This window comes from Magallana gigas, chromosome 8, assembly GCF_963853765.1.
Source record: "Magallana gigas chromosome 8, xbMagGiga1.1, whole genome shotgun sequence".
Lineage (NCBI taxonomy): Eukaryota > Metazoa > Mollusca > Bivalvia > Ostreida > Ostreidae > Magallana > Magallana gigas.
This window is the reverse complement of record NC_088860.1, coordinates 30786576-30803243: the sequence shown is the minus strand read 5'-3', so window position 1 is coordinate 30803243 and position 16668 is coordinate 30786576. Positions and strand designations below refer to the sequence as shown.

Sequence of the window (16668 nt, the reverse complement as noted above, 5' to 3'; positions counted from 1 at the left end):
CATCATTATCGGTACCGTATCATGAGTATTGTATCAACTGATACACTATCGTATCAAATGATACATTATCATACGATACAATATGATTTTAAACGATACATTATTATATGATATGCAATTGTATGATATGATATTGTAACATGCTGCGCTATTGTATCATGTGATACTATATCGTATACTAGTAATATATGAAGCAATATTGTTTCATGTCACATGATACAATTCTGTGTGTAATGATATGATATTGCAACATATAATAAAACAATATTGTATCATATCATTATGATAATATAATATATATTAATATATAATAAAATATTTTTATATCGATCATTACATACGGTAATCTTGTAAAGGCGATCTTTGTCTCGGTAAGCTTCATTTGTACATTATGATTACTCATGGTTTTTAATTTTTTTATTCATTTTATTTGGTGGGAGTAGCGCATTAGAGTTGGGGTCAATTTTAACTGTTAAGCCATGTAAAACACAATAAACAGAAATCTAAGGTGGAAGTTATCTCTCTTAACTTAAAAATAATGTACCATAAACCTGCTAGATTTATCTCTCTTATCCAATGAACCTTTAATCTTCTGATGAAAGGAGCGGATCAGCAACCATTGACTAAGAAAGATTATCAAACCTGCTAGTTATATTTCTCTCTGTTATAAAACAACACAATAAAAAATGGATAGTCAACAAACAACATCGCTTGTTCATTACTCAAAAATGTAAAAAAGGACAACTTGGCGTAAAGGTATGTATACAATAACTTGTATGATTCTGTGTTTTAGATTGACCTATTTATAGTTGGTAAATAAATTACATAACCCATAAATTCAATGCTGATTGAAGATAACAAGCTCAATCTATTGTTGATACATACAGATTTTCTCTCGGTTCAGAATTTTATCTAATATTACCGGAAGGCACAGGAAATAAAGAACACAGATAAGGGTTAAATAGGTCATAGTCCAACGATTTGGCCGCTTATAGCTCAAGAGGATTAAAACGTGTATCAAATTTTAACCAGCCCTTTGTTAATGCTACAAAAATGGTCATTTAGGAAGAATATAGAAAAGCCTATTTGTATCATGATGTATACATATGTGATAGATCTAGAAGTAGGAAAACGATTTAACGATATTAACGTAAGTTCAAAGCTTAGCACAGCAATGCATAATATTATATCACAGTAATACTTTACAAGAAAAAATACACGTTAAAATGTATAAACACAGTTCGAGTGGGTTTTGAACAGCGGAAACTGTTCAAAACTTTAATCAACATTCAACTACTTTTAAATTAAAACAAACTCTATTCGAGTGGTCGGATAATGAATGGAAAATATTAATTTTAAAATGTTTTCTTCAATCAAAACGAATAGAAACCATTCAAATCCCTAAAGGAGAAGGGTTTGTACCTCAGTGGTATTGCTTATAGCTTAAAATGATCAAATGAAATTTTCTCGAATGACGTTAAACAACACACTATTTTCAGACTGATTAGACCTAGGCAGAGATGGGACTGGTCCTCTCTAGGACTACGGAGACAACCGCACTGTGTGTGGGTCTCGGACTGTACGCCTGTATGTACTTGTATGTTAAGCTCCACAAGGGAAAATGTCACAGCAAGAAAACTCTGGAAGGAAAAACGATCATCGTTACCGGCGCAAACTCAGGTAATTTATAGCTTTGATATTTACATTTGCTACATATTTCTATGGGATTTGTTAAGTCTTTAGATAGTTTTCACACAAGATTATACTGAAATACATTTGCCACATTATACAAACCACACAGTTACACGGCATTTTTAATTAAAAATATTGATGAACATTCAATAACAACAAATAATCCGAGACTCCTCTGACACCCCCCCCCCCTGTTTTTATGATCTTGGGAACTTAAGAAAGAGGATGGTAGATAAACAAACAAAAAGAATTTAATTTTTGATCCGCATCGCTTCTCACTATAAGGAAAAAACCAATGAAAAGGTAAACATTTGTTGCACAATTTAGGACCATATTTTTCATTTTTTCAGGAATTGGGTTTGAAACGGCTTTAAATCTTGCCAAGAGAAACGGAAGGGTAATTCTTGCATGTCGAAAATTGGAGAGAGGCGAGGCAGCTAGGAACAAGATTGTCCAATTGACAGGAAATACTGAAGTTGTATGCAGACAGGTTGACCTTAGTGTAATGTCATCAATTAGAAAGTTTGTTGACGTCATCAAAAAAGATGAAGGAACAGTCGACATTCTGATCAACAATGCAGGAGTCGTGAGTACGTATAATAATGTCCATAGTTGATTTTATACACATTAAAGGAAAGTGTCCTATCATTTTTTTAAATTATTTTAAAAAAAAAATTATTGGTTCTTAAACACATTGTATACAAGAAGTGTAAAGATGATGGGGAATAAGATAGCGCAAATGCACATTTGGTAAGTCGTACAGTCGTAAAATACAAATTTAAATTTATTTTTTTCATCAGTTAAAATTGTTATATAAATGATATCATACAATTTTGTAAAAGCAATAACTATATTCAGCTTTGAATATTTTAACAACAAGAAAAATATTCCTTTAGTTTTGGTGGTATGTTGCCCACAACCTAAAACGCCTACTTCTTTAAGGGAACCAAATGTCTGGTTCTATAACAAAAGCTATTTCGGTAACAAAGTGTGTGATTTTAAAGGCTACATACGACTTTCGACACGAATTCACGGACTTGCATAAATTTTCTAAAAAGTTCAATTGTTGAGATACAACATGTTATTTTTAATGTATTGTGGGTCACCTCTCCATTTTTTTTTATTGTTTTGTTATTTGTAATCAGTTTGTTAACCATCACACCTGATTTAGACTATGACAAATATATAGAGCACAGACCCACTTTATAAAAGTAAAGCCATTGAAGTTCTAAAAATAATTTGGAGGTTTTGATACGAAAGTTTTTATCAACATATTCTAAGTATATTAAAACATATTTAAAGATTCCAAATCGTCAGTGTATGTTTTATAGATAAGAAGATAAACTGGATAAAACAATTTCCAGAGCTATCACACTCTACTTTGAATTATATTTTTTACATGTTGATACACTTTCTACTTTGTAATTTTGATTAGCCTTAGAAAGGATATTTACGGAAGAGGGACTTGAGTTGACTTTCGCAACAAACCATTTTGGACCTTTTCTTCTGGCGACTCTACTAATAGGTAGGCTGTGTTCCTTGTATATTCAAAGGAGGATGATACACATGTATTGCTTTCCTTAGGGCGCCGTTAATTTCTCTGGAAACAAAATAAAGGAATCATAATGATTAAAAGTGAAATATTGGCTTTTTTTCGTAAAAAAAATTACAAAGAAACGGGTTTTAACACAAATGTAAGGTAAAATCAAAAAATAAAAATAAACTAGCGCAAGCTACAGATTAAGACAAAATATTCATGATTATAGAATTATAAACTATTATCAACTATTGCATCTGGGTTCTTCGACTTTTGGTTACGTTGTTGTCATGTAAACGTTTCTTGGACGTTTTGATATTTAAACAGTGTTACTTAAAACAATCAACTTGCATGTTAAAATTACAAGTTGAACTTGATAAGTTATTTTATTTTTGTATTCATTGGTTAATGTTTCATACTATTTCTACAGATATGATAAAGAGGTCTAGAGGACGGATTGTTAATGTAGGCTCTGCTGCCAGCGTGATAGGAAAAGTTGACTGTGATAATCTGAGGGCGGAGAAAGAATTCAGCCAGCTCCAGTACCACAACTCAAAGGCAGCAAACTTACTGTTTACCAAGGAGTTGGCCAGGAGGGAACCAGGTGGTTAATTTTTCGTTACTTTAATATCCCTTCTTTCAGCATGTACTCAACCATTCGGAAATGTTACTGATGACGCAAGATGTCAAATCATCTGTGTTTTGCGTCCTGGAATTGGTAAAATGATTATTTTGAATTTTCCTACATTCAAATTTATGGTTAAACATGCACCCATTTGGGCTCTTTGGAATCATAAACACTGGTATTAATTATAGATAACCGAATAGATACATGGCCTAAAATGGGCTTATTGAAATTATTAGGCGTTACTGTGTTGTAATTCAAGCAATTTGTAATAAATTAAGCGGATGCTTTCGTTATATAATCAATACTATCCTTGATGACTTTTTATTTTGAAGTTGCTTAAATTTGACCTTGTAGATGTGTTGGTTTGTTGTGTGCACCCGGGCACCGTCAGGACAGACGTGTTTCGTCACATGCCACTGCCAGTCAAAATTCTTGTCTCCACAGTGTTTAGAGTACTGACTAAAGTATGAACTCTACTACACCAGAACGTTCTTTATATAAAAAGCCTCTTATCAAGCTTGACTGTTTTGCAAAATATTTGTTAATGTTCCGTTGGGTCATTCCCTCTCTTTTTTTCTCGTCACGTATTACGATAACGCACGCTTGCATTCGATTCGTGTCAATTTTGTTGCTGCATCTATGCATCACGTCGCTTTTTCCAATCTTTGCACTTTTTCTTTGTCACAACCGCATAAGCAACTTTTTAGTATCCAATCAGTATTGCTGCAAGATTCAGTTAGTTTGATTGCTAATGAAATCACACGCAGGAGCAAAAGACAAGGTTTTTTTTTTTTTTTTTTTTTTGTTTTTAACAAAAGTCTATTACAGAATTTTTTTTGTGACAAACAGTTGTTTCAGTTAGTTCTTAAACTTTCTGCACTTTCATCACACATGTAAATATGTTGATGGAACACCAAAGTAAGCGAATTTCCCATAATTATGGCACGCCAAATTCACAAAAAACTAACCGCAGTGCCACAGTCGATAGGCTGGGTTGCACGGTTGTAAACTATTGTTTACTAACAGAAACTACAGTTTATAACGTTAATCTATATTTCAAATAATATTAAAACGGGCATCTAAGTTTCAAAAGTGTTAAACTATAATTAGGACTGTAAACAACCATTCGCGATTGCAAAGCCTAATTCATCAGATAAATATAGTTTAATGATTAACAACTCTTAATTATAGTTAACGAATGTAAATTATGGTTAACAGGTAGTATTTATCATCTAAATATATTGTTAACGTTATTTGTTGGCAGATAAATTTAGATATCTATTCGACTAAAGTATACAACCGTTATATATGGTTTTACAGATGAAAACTTTAGTTAACGAATCAATAACTATGGTTTACGCCTCGTAAACTATATTTTACAGTCGATAAACAACATCTATCAACCGGGAAACTATGTTTGGCTCAATTTTGTGAATTTGGAGTGCCATACATAAAGTGATAGTGCATAACTGAAGGGCTAGGAAAGTGTTTTTGACAAGTTGTGCGTGGAAATACAAAACTTATGTTTTATCTACATTTGAAACACATTACCTTAAAACAATTCTATTTATTATAGTCACCGGCAGAGGGCGCCCAGCCTGTCTTGTTTTGTGCCCTGGATGACTCTGTCCAGACGGGGGGCTACTACATGGACTGTACTCTGTATGATCATACCATGTGGGTCCCAAAATGTGCATATGACACAGGGTTGGCCAAAAAACTGTGGGAAACAACAGAACGAATCCTGAGCGAATGTGGATAACTAAATTACTAGTGTTTGCACAGCACGTGGCAATAAATATTCATAATTTTCATCTGATACTGTGTTATTGTTATATTTTCTGATGTTTCTGATTTTTGATGGTCTTTCTGATTTTTTTTCCAACCCCAAGCCTTGTGTACATTCTACCTCATTTACCCTTACCGTCTTTTACCACTTCGCCCAGTTTATTTCTACTCTAATCGAATCCTTTTACTTCTGCTAGTTTTACCCCATCGTCTGTCAAATGTTTTAAATTTTAAATTAAAGTCCTCGATAGTATTTCAACCTCGTCTACTGCTGTAAGTTGTTGAATGGGATCATTGCATGGCACGAACACTTTTCAACGATATTCTTCGAGTATGTTCAAGATGCAATGCATAATTCCCGTGCATTTTGATTTTTTCAGCATCCTCCAACCTCAATCTAAAGAGTGTTTCAAAGAAGCTTAGTATATAAAATCTTGAGATTTTTTTGTACATTTCTACAATAATTATTAAGCAAAATGTGATACGATTTTACATTGTAACTTTAGTAAAGATGACATTCTAAATCCTCATATAGCTCGCATGCGTGGATCCCCCAAAAAATTCCATGGGGGGGGGGGGGTGGTGGTGGGGGGGGGGGGGGTTCCGACAGTTATTTGAGTTTGTTAAGGGGGATCGAGGCACATTTTTGGTAATTTAATAATGTAATTTAAAGAAATTTTAATTTTGCAAGGGGGGGGGGTCCTAGTACCGCGCATGGCCCTGGTTTTGGAAGGCTTGAGTTGCACATTAGTTCATGTTATTTGTTTGCTGGTTGTCTCTGATGTTGCGCATGCAAGCAATGTACTGTATAAGAGCCTCTTGTTTCTCTTTCTCTCGCTCCTATAATTTGTCTTTATTACAAACAAGATACTGATATTGTGCAACCAATAAAATTGATTTTCTCGGGATGTCATGATATCTCTTGTTGTAATCCACAGCTGTATCTCCTAATTCTATCCTAATCCTAATTCTATTCGTTTCACCTGTTGCCTTAAAAATTATCTACACGTAACTGTAGTTCTCCAATGTTGTTTACTTTCAAAGATGTTACATGTAAAATGTTCACCATGATTGTGTACGGTGTGATCATCTTACCATATCCGATACTCTGATCAGATTTTAAATTCACAAAACAAGAAATATGTTGATAAAAATGTAATTTCATGGGAAAGGATTAGGCTAAGTCATAGTGTATAGCTATTTCGTAAATCAGACATCATTCTTCAACATTTAATTTCTATACTTATAAATTAAGACATTTTGCCGGTAAACTACGAAATGCCTACACCAGAATAACTGGTTACACCTTTAGTATTTCATCACGTGTGAGTTGATGTCCGTAAGCTACCATTAACTTTGATTTGGTAAGTAATTATTGAGAAATAAATTAAAAACCTACTTTCTTTTTCGATAAATCACCCCGAAATAGCAATCAAAGTACTGAAAGTACCAAAAGACGGGGTCTTGAAAGTTTGAATTTGTAACTGTCCAGTTTTTCCTCGAATATGAATCTATGTTAAAATTCGGCTTTTTGCAATTGCCTGATACTTTGTCAAAGTTTTACTGAATCCCGGTCGGGACTATCCTTCATAATTTAAGAAAATTGACACAACGGTATTTCATTTGAAATAAGACCCCAACGAAATTAAAAAAAAAACTACAACTAACCGGGAAAATTAAAACAACTATATCAAGGTAGATAATTTAAATCACAAGATTTATTTAATTTCCAATCGCAACTTCTCGGGCCTTTCCGGCGGGCTCGGAAAAACACTTCGAATGTATTACCTAGGCGTCCATGACAACCCCCTTTTTATAAAACTTGATATAAATACAACGCATTTTACGATCTGTTGAGATGTAAGCTAGACTTCAATAAAGTAAATGATTTACCCTAAAATATAACACAGAAGCGACTTATAGGGCTTTCTAGCCGATACTTATTTTAATGGGAAGCGACTCTATTTTGTTTAAAATTCTAACATCCGGTAATGTTAATAAATTCGAAGTGTTTTTCCGAGCCTGCCGGAAAGGCCCAAGAAGTTGCGATTGATTTAATTTTGTGATCGAAGGGAAAATCCTCAAGTCGGACGGTATCCGTTTATGAAAACTCCAATACTCTCAAACTGCTGAATTACCGAACAAAGTTAACATTTATATACCGATAACAAATACAGGCACCTGACGTTAGAAGTATTAATATTTTCTTTTTACACTAAGATTATTCCAAGTACTATAACAATAACAAGGTTCGTCGAAGGAGAGAACTTCAAGATGTCTTGCCTAAGAAACATATCCACACGGCGGTAATATGTTTTATCGACAATTGATAAAGCAATTATGTTTATTGTATGATGATTGTAAATTGTTAATTTTAGCTATTAATTCAGAATTATTTGATTTTAAAATTTCTAATGTATGCAAAGTTGACGCTTTTAACAGAGAAATTAACAAATGTTGTAGGAGATAACTGAATTTGTCCGTTATAAAGTATAGGGGAAAAAATGTAAACTTATATCTTATAACATTAAAAAAAATACATATATATTCCAACTAAGCCAACATGAACATTAACATTTAACTTGGTTCTTCAAACGATAAGATTCTATGTATTGTTTGATGTATTGGTCACCCAAAATGTATAACCTATAGACTGAGATTTATACAATGCATTGTTCAAAATCTAAATTCAGTTTAATTAAGTAAAAGGTCAATGAACGAGAGGGCAAATTCTGGCTTGTTTTTATTTTCTATGTACAAAATTCCTTTAGAGACGAACAGCAGTCATACAGCAAGTAGACTGGAAGCCAATGAAACACCTATTTGTAAGACAATATGTAATTCCTGATATGCAAGACACCCGTCCAGATTATAACTTCGGCTCTTGCATGAAGTTCGGTAGTATTCAGGGGATATACAATGTATTATTAAAATGAAATTCACAACTTTTAAAAAATGGCATATTGCGTTTGGGAACTTTACTTTTGATTCAACCTTAAACCTCTCCTATTTATTAATGAGCCAACTAAAACGTCAACGGCGTTGTGCATTCAGTTATGTAACTCATTTCACAACTATTGAATCCGAGCAAGAATATTTTGATCAATAAAACTATTTGTGTATTTTCTTTATAGAATTTGATTTATACATAGAGGACTTAAAAAGATTTAATGCGTGTTTTCATAATATATATTTACTGAAATGCATGACAACTTTCTGCACCATTTTCTTACGCGTAGACTCAATTCATGTGTTCTGTGCGTGCCTTCCGTTTTGAGACTTCGGCTGACAGTAAACTAATAGACGGGGTCACGTGACCCCGTCTAAAAATGACAGTAAGGCGTTGGACACGCTTTGGCGGATCCAAGTCAGTGGGAATTTGCATCAAAGTATATGCTTGCAATGAAATAATATTGAATGATTCTGTAAAGAGTGATTGAATTTATTAGGAACTTATGTAGGGTATACATAGGAATTACGATATGACAAATGATGAATAAATCAAATGAGCGAAATTGTTTCTTGAAGGCACGATTTCAGTTTTGGTGAATAGAACTTTCCAGAACGGGGCAACCAAGAACGCGGGTTGACTAATAAACGTTATGGTGAAAAGTGTGGGGTGAGTTAATCACATTGGATCTGGCATCATTGGTTTGGCAAAATATATATATTCCATCGATTATAAAATATTTTATGCATTAATGTGTGAACTATGAGCAGATTATTTAACAATCTACGTCTAACGTCTAAGTTTAACAACTCTATGTCTGTGTCAATAGATGATGTAAGCAATAAAACGGGTAAATTGCATTTGGGTGTGAGCTGACAGTATTATATCGGAAATTCTTATATTTGGTACAGTGATAAAAGTTATATTTAAACAAAGTTTAGAAAAAGAAACGACGCAGTGTACACTCACTCCATGATTTGCAATAAAATTAAAAAGTTTCTAATTTTTCCCAGTCAGCAGCAACAAAAAGAAAATGTCTAGGCATGAAGCATTCATTTGTCTCAATTTCCGCGCTTGCGTGGGATATCATTTAGTATTCCAGGCACGTAGCGTCGTTTTTGAAAGGGGAGGGCAGACTCATCCAAAATAAATCTTGACAAGCAAAAAAGAAAAAAAAAGGGAAAATGTTACGTCACAAAATACTGACCGGGGGGGGGGGGGCTGGGGGGATGGGGCGGGGGGCAAGTATACCTTTTTTTTCAATTTAATTTTTTAAATGGTCACATGAATGTGGAGGGGGGACCAACTCCATTTTAATTTAATTTTTGGGATGTAAATTTAAGAAAATAGGGGGGGGGGGCATGCCCCTGCCCTCCCCCCCCCCCCCCCGATACTACGTGCCTGCAATACTTTTTTAAAAAACCCAATGATTTATCACTGTAGCAGCTTGTACAGTGGGTCACGGAATGTAGATTCCTGGATAAACAAGTCGACATATGAGTAAGCTTTATTTAGCACATTTTTCTTGACCCTTGCGCCAAATAAGAATATCAGCTGTTGTCGTCACTAGAATAGGGCCACTGAAAGTCCGAAATAACTACAGTATAATTTTTAAAAAAAAATAGTCGATATATGAGTTAGCATACTTCAGCACAATTATTCTTGAACTTTGCAATATATACAGAATTCAGCTGTTGTCATCGTTAGAATAGAGACGCATATTCTCCAGTTGTGTTTAATTCGAAGATGGCGCAAGTTTATGAGCTGTCGTTAGGTGGACCTGGCAAAGAATCACTGGCAGGTTGTAAAGACATCATCTTACATGCAACACAGGCTCTTCTTGTAAGTAAACTATAAACTTGTAATGATATTATCATTACTAAATATAAAATCAATTGATTTAGTCATGCTCCTGTACATTGCAATGTTTTAAAAAGATGCTTGGTATATCGACGACGTATTGTTATTTCCATACTTACGTCGACTCGATATATTCCAGTGAACTTGAAATAGAAGATAACACAGAGTCTGCATCATCTGTTTCATATTAGGATATTTTTCTGGAAATGGACATTGATGGTAACCTAACAACAAAACTCTATGATAAACACGATGACTTCAATTTTTCTATTGTCAACTTTCCTTACTTATGTAGCAATATATCTTCATCACCTGCATATGGTGTTTTTGTCTTTAGGTTGATTCAATACGCATTTAAGGGCATACTCTTCGTATGAACAGTTTCTAAGACGAAGCAAGCCAACAAGCTTGACAAACAAGTTAATAAAACAGGAATGTCAACAGTCTCGTTTAAAGTCATCTTTTCGTATGTTCTATTGTATGTTCTATACAACAACCTTGTCAGCTAATACAATCTTCCACTGGGTCGCATGTTGACTGACGTGTTTTATACTAATTGTTAGACCATAATTAATCACCTAATTGTCTACGGACTTCTCCGGTTTATTCCCCCGATTACGACAAAGAGAACAAGGTTGGTGTGACCGGTCAGCAGAGGATGCTCACTCTTTCTAGGCACCTGATCCTACCTCTATTTGGAGGTCGATCCGTGTTGCTCTGCTTTGAATTTGTATTTCAGTTTATGGATCTTTTTAGATGGTTCACGGTTTGTTATTGTCATTTTTTAATTGAAGCAAGTAGTTACACACATTCTTTAGTTTTTGTTGTTGTTTTTTTAATCCTAAAATTGGTTTACTTTTAAGACGAACGATGTCGACGAACATGCGCTGTTTGATTATGGGCCTAGAGTGGGGGATCCTGAGGTCAGGCACCAGTTGGCAGAATTTTTAAAAATTGAGTATAAAGATAATGTAGAAAGGTGAGTTAATGCGACTAATCAAACGGTTGAGCGGCCAGTTGAACAAAGTGTAGGGCCAATGCTTAAAGAATTGCTCTTTTATTTAATACGATCTATATTTAAATCTCAGCGATAATTTGTTCATCACCGCCGCCGCCACACAAGGAATACACCTAGCAACGACGGTACTTATGAGCAAAGATACACCTATATTTGTGGAGGATCCAACATATTTCATTGCTCATGGGATGTTTCAAAGGGACTATGAACACCGAGTTATCCCTGGTTAGTACCACTCAAATATCATAAACATGCATACTACTAAAATTTTACAAAATTTAAAAAAGAATTAAAGAGGAAAATGAATGAATAAAAAAATTCAATTTTTTTTTTAGAAATCTTGTTTATTTTCCTTTTAAAATCATAATTAGTGACTTTATCTTTTTTTTTTAAATATTTACACACCTTCTTAATATATTTGGATTATAAATATAAAGAATACAATTAAATGCATGATATTGCTGGCCTCTTTTGCTTGTATATATTTCTATGAATAGTTTGACGGTCATCCTCCTTTTTACGAGTTGATGTATATCAACTCAGTATAGTCACTGCAAAGGGGTTTCCCATCACTGGGTTAAATCACATTTTCCGAAATTCGTATTGATGGTCAAACTAATACATCAATTATCAAAATGCAATGATATGAATCATGAAAGAATGACTTCTTTTATCGGAGGTAAAATTTGTTATCAACGTATTTTAATCAACAGAAAATCATGATTTTCTTTTTGTTAATTAATAGGCAATAAATGTCTGATTCTAAAGCATCAACTCGTGTCAGTACTTTCAGTACTTTGATTATATATTGGGATTAGCTTCACAGCCACAGTGACTTATCCATCGTATACTTCTATCTTTAAGTCTGTTGAAGTTGTTTCCTTTGTCAGTTCAGACGGATGACGATGGAATCGACCCTGATGTTTTCGAGAGGCTGTTACAGGAAACCCCCGCGCCTACAGAAACTAAATACCCCTTCCGGCGGATGTTGTTTGTGATGACCGTCCACCACAATCCCATGGGGTCTTGTCTCCCGCCAGGTGAGGATAGAAGAGTATACAGTCATATCACGTTTATGCATTTACCCAAAAGTTACTTAAATAAATGATTTCAGTGTAGAGAAGGATTCCTTACAGTTGCACACGTAAAATCGTCAAATGCTGTTATACCTTGTTGGGTTTAACTACAAATCTATGTAGACAGTACATTTCAGCAAAAACAAATTTAAAATAATGAGTTCTTCCCATATAACTTCATTTTGTCACATTTCCCTTCATAGTATGTGCAGGAACTGAAAACGGGTCAGTTAAGTTTAAAACAATATATATTATTATATTTTCCTGTTAAATACTGAAATCTGATTGGTTTAGACGCATTTTATAATCCGTGCTATTGCCCTCAGCGATAGCAACACACTTGGTAACTGATAACACTATATAAAAAGTGCCTGTTTAAGAGGGTAACAGTTGAAATTAACACCCCGAGAAAACCATTGTCAAACGACACGAAGCGGAGGTTGGCAATGTTTTTCGAGGGGCGTCAATTTCAACTGTTATCCTTCCAAACAGGCACAATTTTTTTTTATTATAATGAATGTCTTTATTTTAGGGAAATTATTACTTCTTTTATATACAAATGACGTGAATTCTACGGCGAACCGAAGGCGCATAATTTACGCGCATGTAACAACTCGTTGTGTTACCCGTTGCCAAGTGTGTTGCTAACGCTGAGGGTAATAGAACAGATTATCAATTGCGTATAAACCAATCAGATTTCAGTATTTAACATGAAAGTACAATCAAACTAATTGTTACATGCGCGTACGGTTCGCCGTAGAATTCACGTCATTCCTATATAAAAGCAGTAAAGTTTTTTTAATTAAGACATTCAGTATAATAAAAGAAAATGTGCCTTTTATAGAGGGTTAAAATTATAACTGTCGCAATTCATTGACAGGTGGTTTATTGCGACAAAAAAAACATTGGCAAAAATAAAAGTGTACGCAGTTTGACATTTAAAAAATGTTACTGTAAACAGTCTAACGTAATTCTAGAGAAATGTCGGCGCCTCGTGTCCCTAGCCCGGAAGTACGATGTGCTTCTGTTTGCGGAGGATGTGTACAATCTACTGACCTACACAGAGGACGGGGTCCCGCCACCCAGGCTCTTGGCCTACGACAACAAGTAATATTGATATGGGAGAATAAAAATAAGAACTAGGTTTTTTATGAGGCGCCTACGACAACAAGTTATATAAATAAGAGGGGAATATGAATGGACTTTCAAAATGGCCAATTCTTTTTTCTTTTTTATAAAATTGAGAAATCAATATAGATGATCAACTTTCAGCATATAGGATGATTTAATACTCTTAATATTTTTAATTCATGAAATATTTATATGTGATTAGGTTCGACATATGGATAAAGTTTTATTGAGGGTTGCTTTTATGACAAAGTTTATTTTGGGTTATTCGCTCCCATTAAGACAGCGTTTTCAAAAATGAATATTTAGTTCTCAGAAGCCATTTAACATTTTTAAGTAAATATTTTTGCAATTGATATGTACGAAAGCACGCAAATCATAAGGACTCACTTGATATTTCTGTTATAGAGAGGATCCGGATTACAGAGGTCACACAATATCTAACTGCACGTTCTCCAAGATCTTTTCTCCGGGGATGCGGTTGGGTTGGATTGAAACATCACCGCGAATTATACAAATGCTGAGAGACTGGTTTGATATGAAAATTTATATTGTGATATTGTAACTCTTTCGTTTACTGGTTTGGTATTGATACAAAATTTCGGATATTCTAATTTCAAAATCTACAACGTGATAATATTAAGGATGTTTCCTCACACTGCTCTTATAATACTTCATTTCAAAGATGCCTTCTCTTGATGGTCTATAATGAGCAATTAATGTGTCTATTCACTCAGTTATACGACGGTGAGCGGGTTTTGCTATAACCATTTCGTGTCTCGTTTGGTCGGAAAAGCATTGGAACTAGGCCTTGTGCAGACCAATCTAGCTAGGCTGCGGAAGTTGTACGGGGTAGGATAGTAGATCAATTAGCAACTTGCTCTCAGTCTGAGAATTTAGAATTTCTACCAAACTTTGATATTCTATCAGCAAGTCTCTTTACTCTTTTTTTCCTGGCACTATACTGCATTCATATTGGTCCATGTATCACGGTACGTAAGATGTATGTAAGTGTTGTCGCCAGGCGGATTTTAAAATTAAAAGATGTTATGATCACTGTATCATATAATTCTAGGACAGAATCCGAGCAGCCTGTCGCCGACTTCGAGAAAATCAGACCCCTGTTTGTTTCGTGGAGCCCAAGGTGTATTTGATTGTTTTTTCCCCGTCATCATCTTGACATAATAAATCGACAATGGACGGGTTCTTTTTTAATCTAGCCTTTGTTCTATTTACAGGGTGGTTTGTTTTTATGGTTAAAACTCCCTGAAATCATCAGCGGGGAAGAATTCCAAGAGAATGCTAAAGCAAAGAATTTGTTGGTTATGAACGGTTCACGGTAAGTGGTGCAAAATAAGCGGGGATCCAGAATTTTCTTTAAGGGGGAGGGTGAAAATCTAAAATACTGTATTCAGGGGAAAATTCGTCCCTGTTTTATTTTCGCCTCTTTCGTTTTCATTGTCAGCGGGCGAATTTAAGACTGGGCGAATTCTAATGTATTATATTGTCTCTTTAAAAACAACTATGTCTGGGCAAATTTAAGACGGGGCCAAAGCGTTTGCGAGTAAAGGAAAGCGAAAATAAGTAAGGGTGGAAATAACCCTGTTTACAGTAATAGGGAGGAGGTACAGACCCTTACTCCACATTGCTCATGTGGATTATGTTCAGTTGTTTCTTCAGAGTTCATATATTTTATAAACTTTTCACATTTTTTTTCTAGGGCGTCGATGAGTGGAAACTACAAGAATTTTATACGTGTCTCCATCAGTGTCATTCCTCGCGATAAAATTGAACAAGGAATGGATAAACTGTCCGAACTCATTCGATCGTACGATGCATAATCATTTTGTGAGGGGAAATACAAGGATATTTAAAAAAAATATAAGTAATCTTAGGTTACAAAGATCATCAAGACAATCTTTACGAGGCATCTCTTTTATGAGACCACCTTTATCATATTATATGGGAAATTATAGTAAATGATCTTGGATATTCATGAATACTGAAAATCATGGTTAATGATCTTGGATATTCATGGATACTGAAAATCATGGTTTATGATCTTGGATATTTATGGATACTGAAAATCATGGTTTATGATCTTGGATATTCATGGATACTGCAGTGTGGTTTGACCCAATATCGTATATCATATGATATAAAGTTGCATAATAATCATATTATATGTAAATTCCATATGGTATTGTATGATACAATGTTTATAAATACTTTACTTTAGAATACAACATATCATCCTCTACTATATAATATTATGTCATATGAAATAGTATCATATGATATTATACGGTTTTGTATCGTGTTATACATAATATGTCACATAATAAAATTTATATCATAACACAGTATATGATATAATATACTATGATTGATATATTTCCTCTATCATATTATACAGTATTGTAACTTATAATATTTGCATATCCATTGTCTGTTCCTACTATAAGACCACACCAAAGAGCTACATTTATTTTTCTACTATACATGTAGCAATTGCTTTGTCTATATCTGAAACTGCATGTACATTACAGACTTTAAGGTAGCGAATTATCTTTAACTGTATTTTGATTTTTTGCTAGTTTATATATTGAATATTTTTAATAACAAATACATGTATATTCATATAAATCATCTGAAGTTTAAAATTAAATACAAGGTGTTTTAGTTTTATTCATATTTATTTTTACTCAGTTATGTTGTTTATTGTTGTATGTAAAAAATATACCAAAATAAAACAAAACTGTTTGATTTTAATATTTATTTCTACAAAATTCAATTGTCAAGGATAATAACGAATCTAAACTAGAAAGAAAACTGTTCCTAAACAGGAAAGCGTAGTAATATTTCGAACTGGCACTACTTTTAGGGGAATTTTGCAGTCTATTTATGTTTCATCAACATCCTTGGAAATGCACAAGAAAAATAAACACTAAACAAATAAAAACGTGTAGACATTTTATCTTATTAAATAAA

General features: G+C 34.0%; 2 protein-coding genes across 4 annotated transcripts; both read left to right on the top strand.

Moving 5' to 3' along the window:
* Positions 1-586: 586 nt before the first annotated feature.
* LOC117680392 (retinol dehydrogenase 11) lies at positions 587-5676 on the top strand. 3 transcript variants are annotated; one of them, XM_034473969.2, is made up of 7 exons: positions 587-756; positions 1500-1680; positions 2043-2282; positions 3128-3217; positions 3660-3833; positions 4212-4321; positions 5434-5676. In XM_034473969.2, exons 2-7 carry the CDS (start codon positions 1521-1523, stop codon positions 5617-5619), a joined length of 960 nt encoding a protein of 319 aa, XP_034329860.2. In that variant the 5' UTR covers positions 587-756; positions 1500-1520; the 3' UTR covers positions 5620-5676. The 3 variants fall into 3 exon arrangements, with proteins under 3 accessions (XP_034329860.2, XP_034329861.2, XP_034329862.2); XM_034473970.2 differs by lacking the exon at positions 587-756 and adding an exon at positions 998-1150; XM_034473971.2 differs by lacking the exon at positions 587-756 and adding an exon at positions 1390-1414.
* Positions 5677-10230: 4554 nt separating this feature from the next.
* On the top strand, positions 10231-16368 carry LOC105320690 (uncharacterized). Its single transcript, XM_034473973.2, has 10 exons — positions 10231-10437; positions 11319-11434; positions 11544-11698; positions 12364-12513; positions 13527-13656; positions 14086-14208; positions 14415-14529; positions 14753-14821; positions 14916-15016; positions 15398-16368. The coding sequence occupies exons 1-10, from the start codon at positions 10342-10344 to the stop codon at positions 15516-15518; spliced, it is 1176 nt and encodes a 391-aa protein (XP_034329864.2). The 5' UTR covers positions 10231-10341; the 3' UTR covers positions 15519-16368.
* Positions 16369-16668: the final 300 nt, after the last annotated feature.

Excerpts from the sequence above, each read along its gene's own strand:
- LOC117680392 (XM_034473969.2), top strand. The coding sequence starts at position 1,521 with ATGGGACTGGTCCTCTCTAGGACTACGGAGACAACCGCACTGTGTGTG. Across the intron at positions 2,283-3,127 it reads CAACAATGCAGGAGTCGTGA|CCTTAGAAAGGATATTTACG; the intron begins GTACGTATAATA and ends AATTTTGATTAG. Across the intron at positions 4,322-5,433 it reads TGTTTAGAGTACTGACTAAA|TCACCGGCAGAGGGCGCCCA; the intron begins GTATGAACTCTA and ends TATTTATTATAG.
- LOC105320690 (XM_034473973.2), top strand. The coding sequence starts at position 10,342 with ATGGCGCAAGTTTATGAGCTGTCGTTAGGTGGACCTGGCAAAGAATCA. Across the intron at positions 13,657-14,085 it reads CTCTTGGCCTACGACAACAA|AGAGGATCCGGATTACAGAG; the intron begins GTAATATTGATA and ends TTTCTGTTATAG. Across the intron at positions 14,530-14,752 it reads GGCTGCGGAAGTTGTACGGG|GACAGAATCCGAGCAGCCTG; the intron begins GTAGGATAGTAG and ends ATATAATTCTAG.